Genomic DNA, 22,078 nt, shown 5'->3' with positions numbered 1-22,078 from the left:
ATCCAGCGCCCCGCGCATGCCAAGCGAGCACGCTACCACTTGAGCCACATCCCTAGCCCCCAGAGTCATACTCTTAACACTTAAGAGAAAAGCCCTGAAGATTTTCATGGACTCACTGTCTTTAGTTCCTCACTTCCCTTTTATTTCTCAATTCCATATCTTCCCATCACCTCTAATAGTCTGGCCTTTGCTTTTATTATTTTATGGGCATTGCTCCCTTTAATACCATTGTGATCTCTCTGTTGCCAAATCCAGTAGATCCTTTATGGTCTTTTCTCTTGTGTGTGTGTGTGTGTGTGTGTGTGTGTTGGGGGGGGGTGGTTATATATGTTTTACCACCCTAACCATTCTGAACCAGACATGACTTCTTAAGTTCTATAACTACAGCCTCATCCCTCTGTCTTTTTTTTTTTTTTTTTTTTTTTTTTTTTTTTTTTTTTTTTTTTAAAGAGAGAGTGAGAGAGGAGGGAGAGAGAGAGAGAGAATTTTTAATATTTATTTTTTAGTTCTGGGCGGACACAACGTCTTTGTTGGTATGTGGTGCTGAGGATCGAACTCGGGCCGCACGCATGCCAGGCGAGCGCGCTACCGCTTGAGCCACAACCCCAGCCCTCATCCCTCTGTCTTAAATGCTCTCGTGAGCTCCTTTCTTTAGGCATGTTTTTTTTTGTGTTTTCGTTTTGCTGTGCTACATATCAAACATAGGGCAGGTACTTACTTCTACCACTGAGCTACACTCCCTACCTTCTCTGCATTCTTTTTCTTTTTTTCTTTCTTTCTTTTTTTTTTTTTCTTTTATTTATTTACTTTTATGTGGTGCTGAGAATTGAACTCAGTGCTTCACACTTGCTAGGCAAGTGCTCCACCACTGAGCCACAACCCCAGCTTCAGTCCTTTTTATTTTTTATATTGTGACTGTATCTTACTAACTTGCCAAGATTGGCCATGAACTTATGATCCTTCTGCCTCAGCCTCCCAAGTTGCTGAAATTATAGGCAGGTACAACCACACCTGGTTAGTTTTTATACTTTACAAAATGTAAAAAGAAAAGGAGCCTGGCACAGTTACACACCTATAATCCCACTCACTTGAAGGCCTTGCAAGTTTGAGGTCAGCCTGGGCAATTTATTGAGACTCTGTCTCAAAATAAAAAATGAGGGAACTGGGATCATAGCAGGGGTAGAGCACATGCCTAGCAATGTGTTGGGCACTGGATTCACTTCTCAGCACTGCGTATAAATAAATAAAGATTCATTGACAGCTAAAAAATAATAATAAAATTTTTTTTAAATAATAGAAAAAGAAAAAGCGCTAGGGATATAGCTTGATGGTAGAGTGCTCCTGGGTTCAATCCCTGATACCAAAAAGAAAAATAGTAAAAATAAAATCACTGTGGTATAATCATCCAAATTCATTCACTCTTGATATTTCATTATACTTTCCAGTCTTTTCTTTTAGATAAAATCTTATATGCTGCTTTTTGTTTCCAACCAGAGATGAAAAATTGTGCTCTATGTGTGTAATATGAACTGTAATGCATTCTGCTGTCATATATAACAAGTTAGAATAAAAAATAAAATAAATCTTACATGCTGTTTTTTAAATTTATTATCCTATAGCTAGTTCCTTTGTCAGGAACCTGCCTACTTCAGATCTTGCTATGACTGACTTGCTCTTGTTCTTATTTCTTGGCTCAGACTCCTGCTTCTCTGAGAGGACTTCTAAACTTGAATAGGTCCTCCTCTAGTTGCTCTCTATCATATCCCTCTTATCCTTCTGGACAATATGTTGGGATTATTTTTCTGATTCTTCCACTTAATTGCTCTGATTTTTAGAAAGTTATTTGTGGCCAGATGTTATGACAACTATAATCCCAGCACTTAGGTGACTGAGGCAGAAGGATCACAAGTTCAAAGTCAGCCTCGGCAACTTAGCAAGGCCTTAAGCAACTCAGCAAGACCCTATTTCTAAATTTAAACATATATATATTATATATATATAAAGGTAGGTACTGGGGATGATTGAGCTCCTTCCTTGGTTTCAATTTCCAGCACCCCCCAAAAAATTTGTTGTTGTTGTTGTTGTTGTTGTTATTGTTGTTGTTTTGTTTTTGCAGACAGGGTCTTTCCATGTTGTCCAGGCTAGTCTTGATTTCCTGGGCTGAAGTGGTTCTCCTTCCTTGGCCAACAGAGTAACTGGGACTAGAGATGTGTGCCAGCACACTTAGCTAAGAAAGTGACTTTAACTTCTCTGAATCTCCATTTCTTACCTCTAAATGGGAGTATTCAGCCTACCACGTGTAATTGTTACATGAATTAAATAAAGATGTGATATTCCAGCACCATGGCAAGCTCATAGTAAATGTTTAATACATGTCACCTGCCATTATCATCTTTTTTGTTGTTGTTTTGCCATGCTGGGGATTATGCTGTACCACTAAACTATATCCCCAGCCCATCAATCATTTTTATTATTGGGATATTCTACAATTTAGTAAGTCACAACCATGTCACTAGACATTGATTTATATTTTGTATGTACCACTGTCACAAATTAATGCTGCTATGGTCATGTTTCTGTAAAACTTTTTCTGCATTTGTTTCCTTAGGATAGAGTTCCAGGTGAACAGTAAAGTGTCAGAGGCTTGGGGTATAGCTCAGAAGTACATAGTTTGCCTAGTAAGGCCCTGGATTTGATTATAAGCACCACAAGAAAAAATTATGATGATAATGATAGTAGTAATATGTTAACAAGTATAAGAATGTTGCCAATTTTGAATACAAATTGGTTTTTTTTTTGTATGCTTCTTTTTTTTTTTTTTGTAGTTGTAGATGGACAGCATGCCTTTATTTTATTTATTTTTATGCAGTGCTAAGGATCAAACCCAGTGTCTTACATACGTGCTAGGCATATGCTATGCCACTGAGCTACAGCCCCAGACCTATTGTTTTGTTTAATGGCAGCAGCAATTAATAGTATTTAAAGTTAGGTTGCTATAATTAGTTGTCTTCTTTTTTGCTCCTATATGATTAAGGATTGCTAGAGAAATGTAAGACCTTATTAGAATTTAGTTAGAAGATAAATTGAGCTCCTTCCTTAGGTTTCTCCCTACCTAAATACCCTGTTGTGACATACTTAGGGGAGAGTAATTACCCCTGGACCCAGAAGCACTCTTATGTTGAAGTTGTCCTCGGGCCTCATAAATTTCTTTAAATATGGAAAAGAGTGGCTCCTTTCCAATCAGAAATAGACTCAAGGAATGTCAAACCTGCAAGAAACCTTAAACTTCTGGTTCATCTGACTTATTTTATGGATGACTAAAGTGAGGCCCTAAGATGTTAAATGATTTAACCAAGATCACATAGTCAATCACTCAGTCAATGGTAAAGCCAGGATCGCAGCTGTATCCTCAGAGGGCTGATAATCTTTCCAATCTGTCTTGTTGCCTCTGGTCAATTAACAGGTTTCTTTTAAGCACTTAGGGACTCAACAGGCTTTAGCATTTAATTGCTTGACAAGTCCCTATACTGCCTCAGCACATTAGTAGGTATTCCTAAAAGAACTTGGTTCTTGGACTGAGGGTTTAACTCAGTGATAGAACCAGTGCTTAGCATGCATGAGGCCCTGGATGTGATCCCCAGCATGGTTGAGAGGGCCAGGTGTGACAAGACACTTCTCAGCACAGCCTGTTTTTAAAAAGGAAGAAGAAATGAGGAATGGGAGTCCCTTTTGTGAGTAAATATGCTGTCTCTAGGGACTTTGATAGGATCTGGAAGTCAGAGGAAAAATGAAAAAAGAATAAAACATATCCCTGCTTGAGGGCTTGAGGGTCTGGCTGGCAGTTCTTTAGTGTTTCATGTAAACCTGAGCTCTGAGCCACATGGGAGTTTAGTTGGTAGTTTTGTTTGTTTAAAGGAATAAAATAAGTGTTTTTTGATTTCTTATCCTCTGGTCTCATCTCTTTGATTATCTGAGCCAGAAAGATCTTTTCAGAGTACAAATCTAACCAACTCATTGCCCTACTTTGAACCCTTCTGTGACTCCCTAGTGAAGGGAATAAAATCCAAGTCAGGTATTCAAAGCCTTTTGTGTGCTCACCTCTGTTATATACCTCTCAAGCATAATCTGTTTCTTCTCTCCGTGTAATTCCCTACAATCTAGCAATTTTATCATGCTCTCTGCTTTCACACATCACTTTTCCCTTGAAATACACTTCCACTTGGTCAAAGTAATTTAAAAAAAAAAAAAAAAAAACTCTTCCAGCGAGGTACACGCCTGTCATCCCAGCTACTCAGGAGGCAGAGACAGGATGATCCTAATTTTTTTTTTTTTTAATATATCTTTTTAGGCTAGGGATGTGGCTCAAGCAGTAGCGTGCTCGCCTGGCATGCATGTGGCCCAGGTTCGATCCTCAGCACCACATACAAAGATGTTGTGTCCCACAAAAGCTAAAGAATAAATATTAAAAAAAATTCTCTCTTTTGAACAACCAATAAAAAAAAATTAGCTTTTCTCTATGACAAATAAACTTAGACCAAAAAATTCTGGTGCAAGCTTTGTTAATTAAATTAAAAAAATATATATATATATCTTTTTAGTTGTAGGTAGACACAATACCTTTATTTAGTTTGGGATGGAGGGGTTGTTTTTGTGAGGTACTGGGGATTGAAACCAGGGCCTTGTGCATGCAAGGCACACTCTACCAACTGAGCAATATCCCCAGCCCTATTTAGTATTTTTTTATAAAATCTGTGCTCCCATTCTTTTTTTTTTTTAATATATATATTTTTTTTAATGTTTATTTTTTAGTTATCGGTGGACAGACACAACATCTTTGTTTGTATGTGGTGCTGAGGATTGAATCCGGGCTGCACGCATGCCAGGCGAGCGAGCTACCGCTTGAGCCACATCCCCAGCCACTATTTAGTATTTTTTATGTGGTGCTGCGGAACGAACCCAGTGCCTCATGTGTACTAGTTAAGCGCTCTACCACTGAGCCAAAACCCCAGCCCAGATGATCCCAAATTTGAGGACAGCCTGGACAACTTAATGAGAGAGACTCTTGTCTCACAATTTAAAAGGGCTGACGATGTAGCTCAGTGGTAGAGTGCCTGTCTAATATGTGTGAACCTAGGTTTAATCCCTAGTACCACCAAAAAAAGAAAGAAAGGAAAAATCTCTTCCTTCTTCTTTACCTTGCTCAAATACTTTATTCTCTGGGAAAGCTTCTCTCATCCCTGTTCTACAAGAGTTAAACCTTTTGCCCCCTCTGCTACTACACTGCAAATAGGCCTTTCAATACTTGTTGGCAAGACTGTTTTCATTGCTAAACTAAATGTTGCTTGAGAGCAGGAACTCTGTCCCTTTAAATCTCCAATAGTGGTTGCCACTGATCAGATACCCAGATGTTCATTGAATAGCTGATTAGGACATTTGCAAAATGTTTTGCTTAAATTAGTGCCCTATTCATTCTTTCTGTGGCAAATCCCAGATATTTTTTGTTCCTACACAAACAAGGTATAGGCCTCAAAGAAGAAAGTCTGGAAATAGCACATAAGTGCTGAGATTGGTGGCAAGTGCATTCTCTCCTACTTGTTACTAAGGTAAAGATTTCAGCAGTGCCTTCTCTGAAGAGAAAGGACAAAAGCTTTAATAGAGTGTCAACCATTTCAAGCTCTCCTGATTACTGAGGCAGCAAACATCCTGACACAAAAAAATGATGGTATATGAAGTGTGTTAGGCTGTACACATGAATGAGTTATGGATGGAGAAAGTAGAGTTGTCTGTCTTATGTATTACTCCAGCATACAATACCTAACTCACGTCTGGATGAGAGAAAGCGCCTAGCTTTAGAAGACAGCAAAAATTTTATTCACTTAGAAAAATTACATGGCAGTGTTAAATAAAATTTGGAAAGAGTTTTGTATAATACCGATAACCTTCACAAAATTACTGTTTTTCCATGTGACATCCAGACTATTGCTGGCAGTGTTAATAATTATTTTACATAGTTGCAGTTTATGTAAATATAAATATTGTTTTGTATTTTCCCTTTTTTGCTTATTATGTAAATATTTTTGCATTTGGATTCCAGAATTATTTTTAGGAACTGCTTAATAATAGCTGCCAAAATTATTGAGGGCCTGCCAAGTACCAGGCATATGCTAAGCATTCTTATTTGTAATTCCTATAACAGCCATAAGAAGTAGATGTTTTCCCTGTCCTCAGAAAGGGTTAGTGGCCCAGTGACACATAACTACTGGTTATTCTTAATCCTAAATCGCCTCTCTTTCCATTCTGCCAATCTATCTCCTTTGTGAGAATTCATAATGTTCCAATGTGCTTATGAATCATAATTTATTTTTTTTTTTTAAGAGTGAGAGAGGAGAGAGAGAATTTTCAATATTTATTTTTTAGTTCTCGGCGGACACAACATCTTTGTTGGTATGTGGTGCTGAGGATCGAACCCGGGCCGCACGCATGCCAGGCGAGCGCTCTACCGCTTGAGCCACATCCCCAGCCCCTATGAATCATAATTTAATGTCATATCTTTTACTTTATTGACATTTAGGTTATAGTGTGTGTGTGTGTGTGTGTGTGTGTGTGTGTGAATATATATATATATTTACATATACATGACATTAATTTAAGCATCAATATTCTTACATATTTTCTTATACACAATTTACATGTACTCATAATGTCTTTAAATTACATGTTTACTTATTTTTATGTAGTTCTAATAATTTCTCTTTTTTTAATATTTATTTTAGTTGTAGATGGGTACAATATCTTTATTTTGTTTTTATGTGGTGCTGAGGATTGAGCCCAGTGCCTCATGCCTGCTAGGCAAGGACTCTACTACTGAGCCACAACCCCAGCCCCTAATAATTTCTTTTTAGTGACTAAGAATCAATGTAATCATTTTAAATGCTATTTATTTTTTCTTTAATGTCTACTACATTTTGTTATGCTTTGAAAATGACTTCTATGCAAATTTTCTTACATTGAACTTTATCTTAATATTTGACATTAATTTATATCAAGTCAAATATAGTCACTTTGACTCTTTTTTTAAAAGACAAGGGTTTTGGGCTAGGATATAGCTCAGTTGGTAGAGTGCTTATCTCTCATGCACAAGGCCCTGGTTCAATCCCCAACACCACCAAAAAAAAAAAAAAAAAATACAAAGGTTTTTTTTTTTTTTTTTCTCTTTGACAGAAATCCTGTATTTTGTAGTTAAAATAATATTTTGCCCTTTAAGAAAGGATACCAATTTCTCCGAGCAAGTGACTCTTGAATAACTCTTTCTCTGCTCTTTCTCAGTTTGATTTCTGGGAGCACTTTTTTTGTTTTTTGCAGGTCTGGGACCTACGCCAAAACAAGCTAACCTACACCATGAGAGGCCATGCAGATTCCGTGACTGGACTAAGTTTAAGTTCTGAAGGCTCTTACCTCTTGTCCAATGCAATGGACAATACAGGTAACTTTGAAGAGGAAAGCTGTCCCAGTGCCCAGTCTCTGTAGACCCTAAAGAAATGGGCATTGGGTTTTAAATGTGTAGGGGTATGGGGGATGTAGCTCAGTGGTAGAATGTTAACCTGGTATGTCCAAAATCCTAAGTTCAGTGCCCAGCACTGCAAAAAAAGAAAAAATATGTATACTGGGATACATGAAAGTCAAGGAAAGAGTCAAGGATGGCTCAAAGAGTCTACCAGTCAATGAGAATATTGTAGTGGGAAAAGCTTTAGATGATCAAGAATCTAGGACGCTACTCCCAGATCTGCCATTATAGCTCCTAAACAACTTTGAACTATATTTATCCTTTCTGGACTTCAGTTTCTACATGGATTAAAATTAGAGGAAATGGGCCTTTTTCGTTAGGGCCCATTTCTGCTCTGGTATACTGTAAATCCAAGAAGAATACAAGAAAAATTTTAACTGATTAGTTTCATGAGAAAAAAAAATCAGAGTTTTATGATCCAAATAGTCAAGACAATTCTCGGATGTTTGCAGATAGTACCAAGTTTGGGCAATCGTAGACCAGTATGCCATGTATCTTACCTCTCTACTCCAAGAGCCCTAGTGTGAGCAGGGAACAGTGGCCCACAACTGTAATCCCAACTATTTTGGAGGCTCAGACCGAATAATAACAAGTTAGAGGCCAGTCTCAGCAATTTATCAAGATCTTGTCTCAAAATAAAAAGTGCTGGAGATGGAGTTCATTGGTAGACAATTTGCCTAGCATGTGTGAGGCCCTAGGTTCAATCATCAATACTGGAAAAAAAAAAAAAAATAGCCTCAACATTCTGGACTTACACACAAACTCTTGTTGCCCTATTTCTTTGCTTATTTTGTTGATTGTTTGATTTGGGTTTTTTAGTTGTAGGGTGGGAGAATGGGTTTACCATAACAAAAAAGGAAGGCAGTTGTGGGATTATGTGCTTAATATTGGAGTTTGGAAATGCTCCTGCTATCCATATCATGTTCTTGGGCTTGTCAAGAACTAAAATGCACTAACTGACATTTTATAGCAAAAACAGTACCTGGCATTTAATGGAAACTCAAATATTTGTTGACTGAATGGAAGTCCTTACTTCCTGACTGCATTATCATCTCAATAGCAAAGTTCCATGTATAGCTTTGCCTTTTTATGCCTGTCTGACTCCCAAGTGTTGGTATTACCTTTTCACACTCAAATAAAATGACATCATTCAGATTCCTCTATAAGATTAGCTTCTGTTAAAACAGCATTAGCTACTGCTTACATTGTATATTTATATGCATATCTCAAATTCAGTGGATTTACCCTTGACTAATTCTAGCTTCCTTTATAGTGAGAAATGAAGTTCTGTGAGTGGTTATTAAAAGAATAGTAAGAAGAATTTCTGGTTTTGGCAACATAATAAAATTATAAATTCTCTATTTTTATCACCTCCAACTTTTTAGAATCTTTCCACATATATCATCTTGCTCAGTTCTTAAAATGGATTTATTTATTTCAAAGAAAGAAGGAAACAAACAACAGGTATGGTGGCACACACCTGTAATCCTAATTATTCAGGAGGTTGAGTCAGGAGAATCAAAAACTTGAGGCCAGCCTGGCCAATGTAGTGAGACCCTCTCTCAAGATAAAGAGTTCTGGGGATACAGCTCAGTGGGAGAGTATCACTGGGCTCAATCTCTATTACCACTAAAAAGAAAAAAAGTGATTTTTTGTCTGTTTGTTTGGATGCCAAGGATTGACCTCAGGGGCACTCAACCACTGAGCCACATCCCAGCCCTATTTTGTATTTTATTTAGAGACAGGGTCTCACTGAGTTGCTTAGCACCTCACTGTTGCTAAAGCTGGGTTTGAACTTGTAATTCTCCTGTCTCAGCCTCCCAAGCTGCTGGGATTGCAGGCATGTGCCACTGCAGCCAGCTGTTTGTTTTTTAATAGAGCAGAAAATCAAGACACAAATAATTGACTATTTACCTAACACCCCCATATACAAGAAAACTAAAATTAAATTCAGAGTTCACATTTTCTAAGGCTGAGGATGTTACTCAATAGGAGAATGCTTGCTTAGCATGTGTGAGATCCTAGAGTCTATCCTCAGCTTCTGGGGTGCTGGGAACAAAGTTCACCTTTTCTAATTTTTTAATACAGTTTTCTCTTGCTGTATTTGACCTTGTTCAAGGTTAGACTCTCCTGTGTCCAAATGAGAAAAATTATAAAACATAAATATTAACTTTGGTTTTTATAGACTCATTTTTACAATAGTCATTGGTATTTTGATTGTTATATCAAAGTTTGAGTTTTGTGACTCAGAGTTGACAGAGGAATTATTTGAAATTATTATCACAAGCAGCTGCATTCTGTTGCAATTCCTCAACAATGTATTTGCCATTTCTTCTTCCTACCCCTCACTTTCCTCTGTGAGGAAAAGTGCCCTTAACACCAGTTAATAGAACTTTGATGCATTATATTCCCATTTGAAAAATAAAAGAGCCTTAACAGGTAGCAATGTGCCTGTTGGACCACCAATAGCCAGGAGGCAGTGTTTGTCATTAGCATGATACTAGTTTCATTTGAGTTCTCAGGAATTCTCTGGCTCATGTTTGGTTTGGTTGGTTAATTGGTAAAATTTGTTTTGCAGTGCGGGTCTGGGATGTCCGACCATTTGCCCCCAAAGAGAGGTGTGTGAAGATATTTCAAGGAAATGTGCACAACTTTGAAAAGGTGAGTGCTACATAGCAAAGGGGTTTTATTGTCTATTTGATTCCAAAAACATTTCAGGTGATGCTAAGGCTAAAGAATGCTAAGAATGGGCTGCATTCTAGTGGCTGTTCTTTATCAAAGTTGTTCTTACCAAAAATAAAACTAATAGAAGAATATCACAGAAGACACATAGCCAGATAGCGATGAAGCCAGCTCTCAATCTGAGAGCTTCTAATATCAGTCCACCCTCAACAAGGACACTCCTGGTTTTTCTTTTATTCCATAGGATCTTCAACCCTTTTAGATCAATGTTCTATAAGGGACCCAGGCTCCCATGGCTGTTATCCAAATTGTTTCATTTACCTTCCCAGTGACCATGTGTTAGAACCCTGGAAATATATCCCTCTTCTCAGTCAGCACCATGCCCCAATTTGTGAGAGACAGAAATTTCTCTTAAACCCTCAAATTCCCAGGTCAGCTCTGTTGGAAACGGCTGGTTAATAAAGATTAAATTAAAAAAAATAATAAGAAGAACAAGAGGGGGGAAATTTAATGAGGATCAAGATAAATCGAGCAAAGGAGGCCTCCATTTATTGGCAAAACAAATTTTGTTGCCATGTCTAATCTAACATAACTTACTAAGCATTTTCTAGTTAGTATTTATATGGTATAAAATAATGAAGTATTTTATTTGTGGTCCATAGAAAATAAGATAATTGCTGATCATCTTTCTGGGGAGAATAATTTTAAAAGTCCAGTTAGGATGCTTAAAATCTCCCAGTGATTCTTGGGTGTGGCAAAGGGAAATTTGATATGTTACCATTCAATAAATTCTTGCTTATTCATCATTATAGAATCTCCTGAGATGTTCTTGGTCACCTGATGGAAGCAAAATAGCAGCTGGCTCAGCCGACAGGTAAGGATTACTGGGTGTGGGGTAGAGAATGATGTAGCTCTGCAGGTCTTCTCATGTTTAATACATGACATGCAGTTATGGACTAGAGCAGCCAGAGTTATAGCTGTACTTGGAGATGAAGCCATTTGCAGTATGAAAGATTTAAAAAGCATGTTGGACAAACACGTTATTTCTCTCTTCCTTGGATAGTTTAGACCTAGAAGGTCAACCATTTCTTTATCCTGTTGGATTCACATTGCCATCAAAGTAAAATTCAGTCTCATAATTTTCCCAGTCTCTCATGAGATTCTTCTGCTGCTTCACTTTGTTTCAACACATATTAAGTACTCATCTCTCTGACCATCACAACAATGCTGCACTCACATGAAACTCTGTATTCTAACCCTTCTGCATTCTCAACTTGGGTTCTGTCTCATACCCAGTCTTCCATTATCCAAGCTCCCTTACCTTTCTAGTAACCACCCCTGTGTTGTATCTTTTTTTTTTTTTTTTTTTTTTTTGTAGCTGGACACAGTATCTTTATTTATTTTTATGTGGTGCTGAGGATCGAACCCAGTGCCTCACACGTGCAAGGTGGGCATTCTACCGATGAGCTATACCCCCAGCCCTGTGTTGTATCTTTAACTGTTCCCTGGACTTTCCTCTCTTAACTCTTGGGCATAACTAATTACTTTTTGCTGTAGTTAACATAACACTTCGTTCATCTAATCCTTATTAGTATTTATTACACCTCACAACCAGACAGATATTATGGGGCAACCCTACTAAATTATTTGCACCCAGAACTCAGGGAATGAATCTTAGTCATCTCTGTGAACCCAGGGAAGTCTTGTCAGCCCCTGCATTATCTTATACTAAGCACTTGTTAATATTATATGAATGAATTACTAACCCAAAGGTGGTAGTCAGATTCTACCCCACATAACAACTCAGCAATATGTGGCAGCTGCCAGGGGCAACTTTTGAGACAAGTTGCTAAGATTGGTCTCAAGCTTGGGATCCTCCTGCCTCAGCCTCTCAAGTGACTAGGATTACAGGCATTTGCCACCATATCCAGCAAGTGAGACTTTCTTAAGTATGAATTTAACTGGCCCATTATGTGGCTTGCGTGAGGAAATTCTTCCATCAGATACTATTGTATTTGGTGTGTCTGTAGTGGCCTATACTTTGAAGGGAATCAGGTTGAATAGTGATGTCCAGGTGGAATAGTAAAGAATGAGATCTTCTGGTGGCAGATTCAGATTTTAGCTTTCATTGGGCAATGTGTTTACTCTTTTTCACTTAACCTCACTCTTATCCCCTTCGGATATTCTACTACTACCCTGCTGAAATAAGCGCATCATCTATAAATTCGAACCCTTTCCCAAGCTTGCCAAAGCTTTTATCATGTTTTAGGTTTTCCTTCTTGGAACCCTAGCCCTGCCTGGAGAAGCTTCACCGTGGTCTGCCCCACACCTTGTGATTAACTGAACATACTTGAAACATTCAAAGTCCACTTTTTTGTTTTCCTAACAAGTTTAATGGCAGGAAAGATGGAGAATTAATCAGGTTTTGTTTTTTGTGGGGTTTTTTTGTTTTGTTTTTGTTTTTGTTTTTTGAGGGGAAGGGGTTAGTCCAGGTGGTATAGAGAGCTGCCTTGAAGCGGGAATCTAAAAAAGATTTTCAGTGGTCAAAAAAAGACCTTAACAGACTAAGCTATCTTGCATTAAAATATTAAAAATATTTTAAAAAATATTTTTTAGTTGTAGATAAACACAATACCTTTATTGTATTTATTTTTATGTGGTGCTGAAGATAGAACCCAGAGTCTCACACATGCTAGGTAAGCGCTCTACCACTGAGCCACAACTCCAGCCTAGTATCTTTCATTCTTTACAGACTAAGAACCATTCAAAGTAGTTTTGTATACTTTTCAGCAGTGTCTTTCTTATACAATTAGTCTTTTTAAATTATGGAACAGGGTGCAGGGGATGTAGCTCAGTGGTAGAGCACTTGCCCAGGATGCATAAGTTCCTGAGTTCAATCCCCAATACCACTAGAATTCAAAGGGAAGATTGGTAAGTCTTATTTTTTTCGGGTAGGAGGAGAATAATAAAGGGGACAGACAGGGTCTCACTAAGTTGCCCAAGCTGGCCTTGAACCTGTGATCCTCTTGCCTCAGCCTCCCAAGTCACTGGGGTTACAGGAGTAACTTGGCATGGTCTCTTTAAATTGTATTTACATATGCCCCTTTCCCTGACAAGAATGGTTTGTTTCTAACATTGGCCCTTTCTGATATGTAGTGTCCTTCCTTCTCCCTTTTCCTCCTCTCTATTCCTTTAAATTTTATATGTGGAAGCTCTGGCCTGAGTAAAGCCTGCCCCTCTCCCTGCTGGGGTTGTCCAGATTTTACAGGCCACCTCGCCAATTAGCCCCAAGTCAGCAAGCAGCACTGTTACATAAGGACCTGGTTCCTACTGAATGTTGCCATGCTACACTGAGGAAAAGCAAGGAATCCCTCTAAATTTAGCATCTAATTGGCAGCCATCAAGAATGAGGCCTTGAAGTAAACCCTTGGAGATCTAGGGTTCTGCCGTCTTTCATGTGCCTGGGAATCTAGCCTTCCTTTTCAGGAAACTGCACTTCAGCTGGGCCTGGGTTTGCCAAGCTCTGCCTTTCTACTTAGAAATCACCTCCTCGTCTTCAGACCTAAAACCTTAACACCCCTGGTAAGGACACAGAGAGACTGGCCAGGCTGGTCCAGGAAGGATTGATTCAGCCCATGGGTTTCTTGTGATTGTAGCTTGATAGCAAATGTACTCCTAATAGCAACAGCCATCATTAATACTGTGTGCCAAACACTTTGCAACAGAACAAGGAAAAAAGCTCAGAAACGTTCAATTATTAAATTTACTTAGCTAATAAGTAACTGCACTGGGGCTGGGGATGTGGCTCAAGCAGTAGCGCGCTTGCCTAGCATGTGTGCGGCCCGGGTTCGATCCTCAGCACCACATACAAACAAAGATGTTGTGTCCACCGAGAACTAAGAAAAAATAAATATTTAAAAATTCTCTCTCTCTCTCTCTCTCTCTCTCTCTCTCTCTCTCTCTCTCTCTCCCCTCTCTGTCCCCCCCCTCACTCTCTCTTTAAAAAAAATAAATAAATAAGTAGCTGCACTGAGACTTGAACCCAGGTCTTTCTGGCTTCTGGTGAAACAGCACTCATACTCTTTAACCACCCCCCCCACACACTGCCCTTACCATGATGAATGAAGACTAGTTATTTGAGCATGGCAGGAAAAAAGCGCAGAGAGCATGAACACGGGTGCCAAAAAATCTAGACAGATGAGATTACCACTTCTTCCACCTTGCTTGGAACTTTTACTATGGCTATGGAGCCTCACCTGTGAGAGCTCAATAATAAAGAAGCTCTTATTGGTCTGGGGTTGTGGTCCAGTGGTAGAGGACTTCCTGGGTTCAATCCTCAACACTTCATAAAAATTAAAGTATTGTGCTTATATACAACTAAAAATATTTTTAAAAAACAAAAAGCAGGGCTGGGGATGTGGCTCAAGCGGTAGCGCACTCTCCTGGCATGCGTGCAGCCCGGATTGGATCCTCAGCACCACATACAAACAAAGATGTTGTGTCCACCAAATACTAAAAAATAAGTATTAAAATTCTCTCTCAAAAAAAAAAAAAAAAAAGCAGCTCTTATTTATGTGCTTTTTTGTTTTTTGTGTTTTGTACAGGGAAGTCAACTCAAGAGTATTTTACCACTGAGCTACATCCTTAGCCCTTTTTATTTTGAGACAGGGTCTCAGTAAGTCACTGAGGCTGGCCTTGAACTTGGAATCCTCCTGCCTTAGCCACCTGAGTTGCTGGTATTATAGGCTTGTGCCATCAAGCCTAGCATTTACTTGTATTTATACCCAAAGTTATATCAGAACTAGGCCTGCTTTTTTTGTTTTTGTGATGTAGGAGATGAAACCTATGATTTCACACATGCTAATAAACATATGCTCTACCACTGAGCTGCATCCTCAGGCCCAAGAGCTAGGAACTTTATATTCAAGTACAAGTGTATTTTTTATTGAAACAAATATATGAATAAATGTTTTTAAGTCCTACTAATAACTGCTTCAAACCACCAACCATATGAAGATGGTAACTATTTTGCCCTTTACCTAAAATGACTCAGGCAGGGTTGAGGGTCAAAGAAAATTTGTTGTTGTTGGTGGTGGTGTTTTAACCAGGATGTTTGAAGGTGTTAAGGGAGGTGAATCCTGGAATATATATTAAGACTTCTGCTTATGTTTATATAGTTGAAATTTCCCATTTCTCTTCTGGGCTCAGCTTTGAGTACAATACTAAAAGTTAAATACAATAAATACTAAAGTACAGTGGTTTAAGTACAGTAGTAAGAAGTTATACTTGATCTCCCAACCTGCAATAAATCAGTTTACTTTTAAGACATTCCTGAATGATTTTAAAGTTAACTGTAGCCTAATTATATTTGATGCTCTTTGAGGAAGGTTTTTATGTGGGGTTCATAGGAAAAATTGTTTCTTCTCCAAGACCTCTCCCATTCTAGAGGCTATGTTTGATAAAGCTTATATTTTTAAGCTATTCCCATTTACTGAGTTCTTCAAGATCAGGGTCCATGTCTTCACTCAAACCTTGTTCCTAGTTTCTAGGCAAGTGCTCTACCACTGAGCTACACCTTCAGCCTCTGTCTTAGCTTCTAAAAGCCAGAATGCAACTCAGTAAATTTGGAGTAATAAAATAGCATGGTTTCCTTTTCCATTAAGGAGCCATGCCTCTGCCCTAGCCCACCTCTAGAAGGCCTGATCCTTGCTATTCCTGATACTTGCAGGTTTGTGTATGTGTGGGATACCACAAGCAGAAGAATTCTGTATAAGCTGCCTGGCCATGCTGGCTCCATCAATGAAGTGGCTTTCCATCCTGATGAGCCCATCAGTAAGTCTGTCCTCAGTATGGGGGAATCTCTCCAGGGCCGGCCTGGGAATACAGAGATAGAAATGTGAATTTCCATAAAAACGGCCCTTCTAAGTATCAGTGACTATCTCACAGTTGCTGTCCTAAGTGACAAGGGTAGGAATAATGTTCCATTTTTCTTCTCTATCTCAAGGGAAGGTAGGTTAGCCTATTTTTATAGTTTTTTTTGCATTTACTTACTTCAGATCTGTGCTTCTGTGGTATATTGGGATAATAGAATCATGGGGGTTTTATTGTTATTGGTTTTTTGAGGCAGGGTCTTGCAGCGTTGCCCAGGCTGGCCCCATACTTGAGCCTCAACCTCCCTTTGCTGGGATCACAGGCAAAATGATATTTCTGAATATTTAGATATAAATTGCAACTTAACTTTAAGGAGAAAATGTAACTTTCTCCGGGGCTTAACAAACAGAAGCACATTTACAAAACTATGGTTATAGATCACTTCCTGTCTCCTAAAGTAACTAGGAAGATCTTTTCCTTGGGGTTTGACTGACAAGGGACATCAGAATTTTGAGCCTGACAATGTATTCCTCACGGTACAGTCAAACTCATGGTTTTGGGAGGACTTGGATTGAAAAGCCAGACTACAATTTCCTGTAGATGCTGTTTAGAAGGGGAATTCAAGTTACATCCAATTGCTCTTATATACCAAAATTGGCTCTTGACACAAGAGCCCTTGAGCACCCCAGTCTCCTTGAGCCTTCATTATTTCCAGTTGTCTTCTCTGTTCTTTTACCTCAGTTCTTTCAGCATCCAGTGACAAGAGACTGTACATGGGAGAGATTCAGTGAAGCTGTGGAATGGAAGACTCCAGGACTGCTTGACCTTGAGACCTCAGGCTGCATAATTGGCGTCAAATTGTGCCCAGGCTGATCTCCCTTCAGATGACCATTACTAGCAAGACAGAGAGGAGGTGGTGTCCATATTCCAACCACCACTTGTACTCTATGTGTCAGGATGATTGAGGCAAGCTCCCAGTAGCCTCTAACACCACCTGCCAGATTTCAGGGACTGGTTTCTCCTTTCCTGCCTTTTTATTTTATTTTTTTTTTTAAATAAGATTTCTTCAAAGGGACAGACATTTGGTTTGCAGTTACCTGTTTTCTAATCTGGGCAGAAGGCAGGGAATATCAACTGAAATTCGTTGGATGGGCTTGGTTGTTTTGTTTTTAATTCAGTTAACTGGCTTGTATGATATTTTATTTCTATGTATCTGAGTCATTTTGTATTAAAAGCCAAATAGATGCCTTTTTACAAGAGCCATGGGATTGAATTTATTGCTCTCTTTTCTTTGAGGCTTGATTTGCTACAAATCAGAGCAGAGCGTGTTGTGGCCAGGGGATACAATCCATTTAAACTTCAAAGAAAAGCCAGGCGTGGTGGCGCATACCTGTCATCCCAGCAACTCAGAGGGATGAGGCAGGAGGATCTCAAGTTCAAGACCAGCCTCAGCAACTTAGTGAGACCCCTGAGTAACTTGACAAGACCCTGTCTCAAAAATAAAAGGGATAGGAATGTAACTCAGTGGTAGAGTATCCTGTGTTCAATTCCCAGTACTTTGGATAAGGGGTGGAGACTTCAGAGAAGATGTTTACTTGGGACTTTTTCCCCCTTTTCTATGTTTTTAGGTTTCCTCATTCCCTTGAAAATGATAAACAGAATAATAATTTATCAGTAACAAATGCCTTCCTCCAACTAGAAGTGATAAGATCTAAAAGAACCTGGCTCTTTTGCACTTGTACACAAATGTCTTCTCTTCCTCCTACACAAAGCACTTTTCTGAGAAGCAGTCCCTGTACTGTGGGCTCCTGAAGTGAACAGACTTGCAGTGATCTTTTCTGGTAGAAATGACATTGGCTGGAATACTGCTTCATAACTCAGATGGAATATGCAAATGTTTTGATGGAACTTGGTCATGACTGTGTCTGAGACTTTATGATTCTGTTTACTTGTCTGCTTTTTCCTACACTGACAGGGATATTAAGAGATGTTATTGCCGGGTATGGTGGCACATGCCTATAATCCCAGTAGTTTGGGAGGCTGAGACAGGATGATTACAAGTTCAAAGTCAGCCTCAGCAACTTATTGAGGCACTTAGCAACTCAGCCAGACCCTGTCTCTAAATAAAATATTTAAAAAGTGACTGGGCAGGGCTGGGGCTGTAACTCATTGGCAGAGTACTTGCCTGGCATGTGTGAGCCACTGGGTTCAGTCCTCAGCACCACATAAACAAAGACATTCTGTCCATCTACAACCACAAAAATTTTTTTTAAAAAAATGGTAGGGGGTACTGGGGATGTAGTTAAGCATCTCTGGGTTTAATCCCTGGTTAAAAAAAAGAAGAAGAAGAAATGTTAATATCTGGGGCTGGGGATGTGGCTCAAGCGGTAGGGCGCTCGCCTGGCATGCGTGCGGCCCGGGTTCGATCCTCAGCACCACAAACAAAGATGTTGTGTCTGCCGATAACTAAAATAAATAAATAAATAAATTCTCTCTCTCTCTCTCTCTCTCTCTCCCCCCCCTCCTCTCTCTAAAAAAAAAAAAAGAAATGTTAATATCTGTCTTCTACAACTAAGGCAGGTTACTATATCCCAGGGTCTCCAAGTGACTGTGCCCACATTCAAACAGGCTCTGACGAATCCCATCTGGCTCTGAGTAGTGAATGTTTTTTCTGAATCTCCTAATGTCAAAAAAAGGTCTTCACATCTCCAACATATTCTGAACATGTTTAATTTTATACTTTTCTCACAAACTTGAATTTATATTACCCTGGATTTGTGGCATAATCTTCCAACAAACACCAATCCCTGTTTTGTGACAGGTGTGGTAGTTGTTGCTGAGGAAAGAGATAAATGAGAGGGTGGGGCTGTGGCTCAAGTGGTAGTGCACTCGCCTAGCATGAGTGAAACACTGGGTTCAATTCTTAGCACCACATAAAAATAAAGTGTCCACCTAAAACTAAAAAATATTTTTTAAAAAAGAGACAAATGAGATATTGTCCTTTTTTTTTTTTTTTTTTTTTTTGGTACTGGGAATTGAACTCAGGGGCACTGAGTTCAAACCCTATTTTTTATTTTATTTAGAGACAGGGTCTCACTGAGTTGCTTAGTGCTTCACTTTTTCTGAGCCTGGCTTTGAACTCACAATCCTCCCGCTTCAGCCTCCCAAGCTGCTGGGATTACAGGCATGTGCCACCGTGCCCTGCTGCTTGCCATCTTGAGAAATGTACAAACTAGTAGAAAAGACTATCTCATATCAACTACTTTTTTTTAAGTGAGCACATGCCAGAGATTTATTTAACTCATTAATGAAGGAAGCAGCAGGATGGTAAAGCTCTCAAACCAATTACTTTTAATACAGTGAATGAAGTTTGAATAAAGTGCACTGGAAACCCAGGAGGAAGCAATTTATTGTGCCTAGGAGAGATGAGGAAATTTCACAGATTATGTGATTATGCTTGAGTTGGGATGTAGAAAATGAGCCAGGCTTGCCAGGTGGACAAAAAACTTGCACATTCCAAGAAACAGCAGGCAGGAGCTTGAATGCATGGTACATTTCAGGAACCAAAGGACTTGAGTGTGATTAGAGATGGGGAACAGCAAACAGTTGAAGAATTGAGTTGGAGCCAAATCCCGGAGAGCTTGAGCAGGTACTGGATCCTGCATTTCCTAGAGTGTATGTACTCCACACAACACCAAGCCCCACGTAGGTTGATACGTACATTGAAGCATAAAGATGTCATGCTCAGGTAAATTTGAGAAAAACTAGGTTAAACAAAATGAAATTGGCTTCTTCACTTGGAACCTGTAATATACAAAGTACTGTGAGATATCCAGAGGGAATGGTGACTCTCAGACTTTGGCCTGAGAAAGTTATTCAGAAGAGATGGCCAAACATGGCATAAAAGCTGCCTGCTCTTTGTGTCCCCAGATTATCACAGGTGACTCCCTAATCCTTTGTTAAAGCACCAGGTTCACATGTCTCAATTTATTTTTTCATTTTTTGTGATACTGAGGATTGAACTTAGAGGTGCTCTACCTCTGAAATACACTGCCATCCCTTTGCGTATTTTTTGCTTTGAGACAGGGTCTCATCAAGTTGCCAAAACTGGCTACAAACTTGCAAACCTCCTGAGTCGCTGAGTCGCTGAGGTTTGGGGGGGGGGGGCAGTCCCTTCCACCCCTCTCACCTTTCTTGGCTTGGGATAAAACCAGGCTTGAACCTTGACACTGCACTTTGGAAACCCACCAATTCATGAGATGTTACAACCTGCTAGGGCTCTCCTCTGACCTCAGCCTCTGCAGTCCTCCAAGTGCCTTGTTCAAGTGGCTGGGTGGAGCTACTAGCAGGAAATAGCAGTGCCACTTAGGATTTGAAGAGAAGTCCCAGCCCAGCCTGGGGAAAAAAGATTTGAGTATAAAACATCCCCAGAGGGTGCAAATTGTGTTCTCACTTTGGGAGAGAGAGATTGCTCCCGAATGAGTAATGGCATCTCTGGTTTTCAGTTAATTTCCCTTTATGACTTCTACAGTCTCTAGCGCTTAATACTGTTGGCACTTAAAGAGCAAAAAAAAAAAAAAAATTTTTTTTGTTGTTTTTTTATTTTTTTTCCTCCTTTGCTGGGTGGCTTCTGGTGGGCTGAATTGTTAGGGAGGTATATTTTTGTGTTATTTTTTCCTTTGTTTGACCTCTCCAGTGTAATTATTTTTTTCCCCTAGCCTATAACCCCCACCCCATTTGGTCCTAACCCCCTAAGCAATTTATTTACAGACTAACCAATCAGAACACAGGTGGATGCTATTATTTTCCCTCACCTGTTTCCCTTGGTCGTGCAGGGATGGGTGACCCCTTTTTAAGTGGGAGATGTGAATCCCTGGAGACCTGCATGGTAGAGGTGCACAAGGATGAGTCCTGTAGGGAGACAGGACCAGGTGGCTGCAATTCCCAGTAAGCAGATCACAGGCAGGACTGCTGGCTTCAAAGACAAGCATCACCTGGTTATAGTTCTGGTTAGTAGCTAAAGTATTTGCTTCTTTCTCACTGATAGACCTAGAGTCTGCTGCTTATTAATAATATCTCAATGTGGGGGTTGGGAAGCTGGTGAAAGAGCTCTCAGCAATTTGGGGTTGCAGGCAGTTGAGCCTTTAAGAAGGATGTTATATTATTTGGGTTATGACAGGATTGCTACTTGCAGGAGATTTGGGCTGTGGTTAGGGGTAGAGCATGTGCTTAGTATGCATGAGGCCCTGGGTTCAATCCCTAGTACCAAAGAAACAAAAACGAATCTAGAGACTTTGGAGCTTAACAACTAGTGTCCCAGGACAAGGGAGAAAACCAGACTTAACTTCAACAACCCCTATTCCTAGGAGACCAAACGAAGCCCAGTCTGAGTTCCAGGTCTACCCGCAGGCCAGTTAGTTGTCTTTACCCCTCAGCCATAGTGATCTTCTCTGGTAGAGACTAGAGAGCGGGGATGCACAAGGAATTAGCTGCTCCAAAATGTCACTGTGGGCTGTGGAGAAGCCCTGCATTACAACAGTGACTCTGGAACAGCAAGAGCAGCAGCACCTGAGAACTTGCTAAAAGTACAAATTCTAGAGCCCCACTGAGACCTACTGAATCAGAAAGTGGGACTAGGGGTGTAGCTCAGTGGCAGAGGTCTTACCTAGTGTGCCCAAGGCCCTGGATTTGATCCCTAGCACCATGCCAAAAAAAAAAAAAAAAAAAGGAAAGGAAAAAAAAAACAACTCTGTGGGAGAGAGGTGTTTGGTAATCTGTTTTAAGACCTCCAGGTAATTCTGTTGTGTGTTTGAGATCGGTTTTACAAACCCAGAATGTTTCAATCTTTCCTAGGGGAACTTCAGAGGCTGCTTCTTTTTGGTCAATAGTTGTCCTTAACTGTTAGCCATTCTCTTTGGCTCAGTGTCAGATATGTGCCATATCTGACTTGATACTCACACA

General features: G+C 39.6%; 1 protein-coding gene across 1 annotated transcript in view; it reads left to right on the top strand.

The window, feature by feature from the left end:
* Snrnp40 (small nuclear ribonucleoprotein U5 subunit 40) overlaps positions 1–17,376 on the top strand; it is a 35,375-nt gene extending 17,999 nt beyond the window's left edge. The window contains exons 6-10 of the mRNA XM_005317723.5: positions 7,363–7,483; positions 10,143–10,225; positions 11,059–11,120; positions 15,975–16,078; positions 16,859–17,376. Coding sequence (XP_005317780.1) covers positions 7,363–7,483; positions 10,143–10,225; positions 11,059–11,120; positions 15,975–16,078; positions 16,859–16,908 — 420 coding nt within the window. The 3' untranslated portion in view covers positions 16,909–17,376. The remainder of the gene's footprint in view (positions 1–7,362; positions 7,484–10,142; positions 10,226–11,058; positions 11,121–15,974; positions 16,079–16,858) is intronic.
* Positions 17,377–22,078: the final 4,702 nt, after the last annotated feature.

Source organism: Ictidomys tridecemlineatus, chromosome 11 (assembly GCF_052094955.1).
Source record: "Ictidomys tridecemlineatus isolate mIctTri1 chromosome 11, mIctTri1.hap1, whole genome shotgun sequence".
Lineage (NCBI taxonomy): Eukaryota > Metazoa > Chordata > Mammalia > Rodentia > Sciuridae > Ictidomys > Ictidomys tridecemlineatus.
This window is presented reverse-complemented; position numbering and strand designations above follow the sequence as displayed.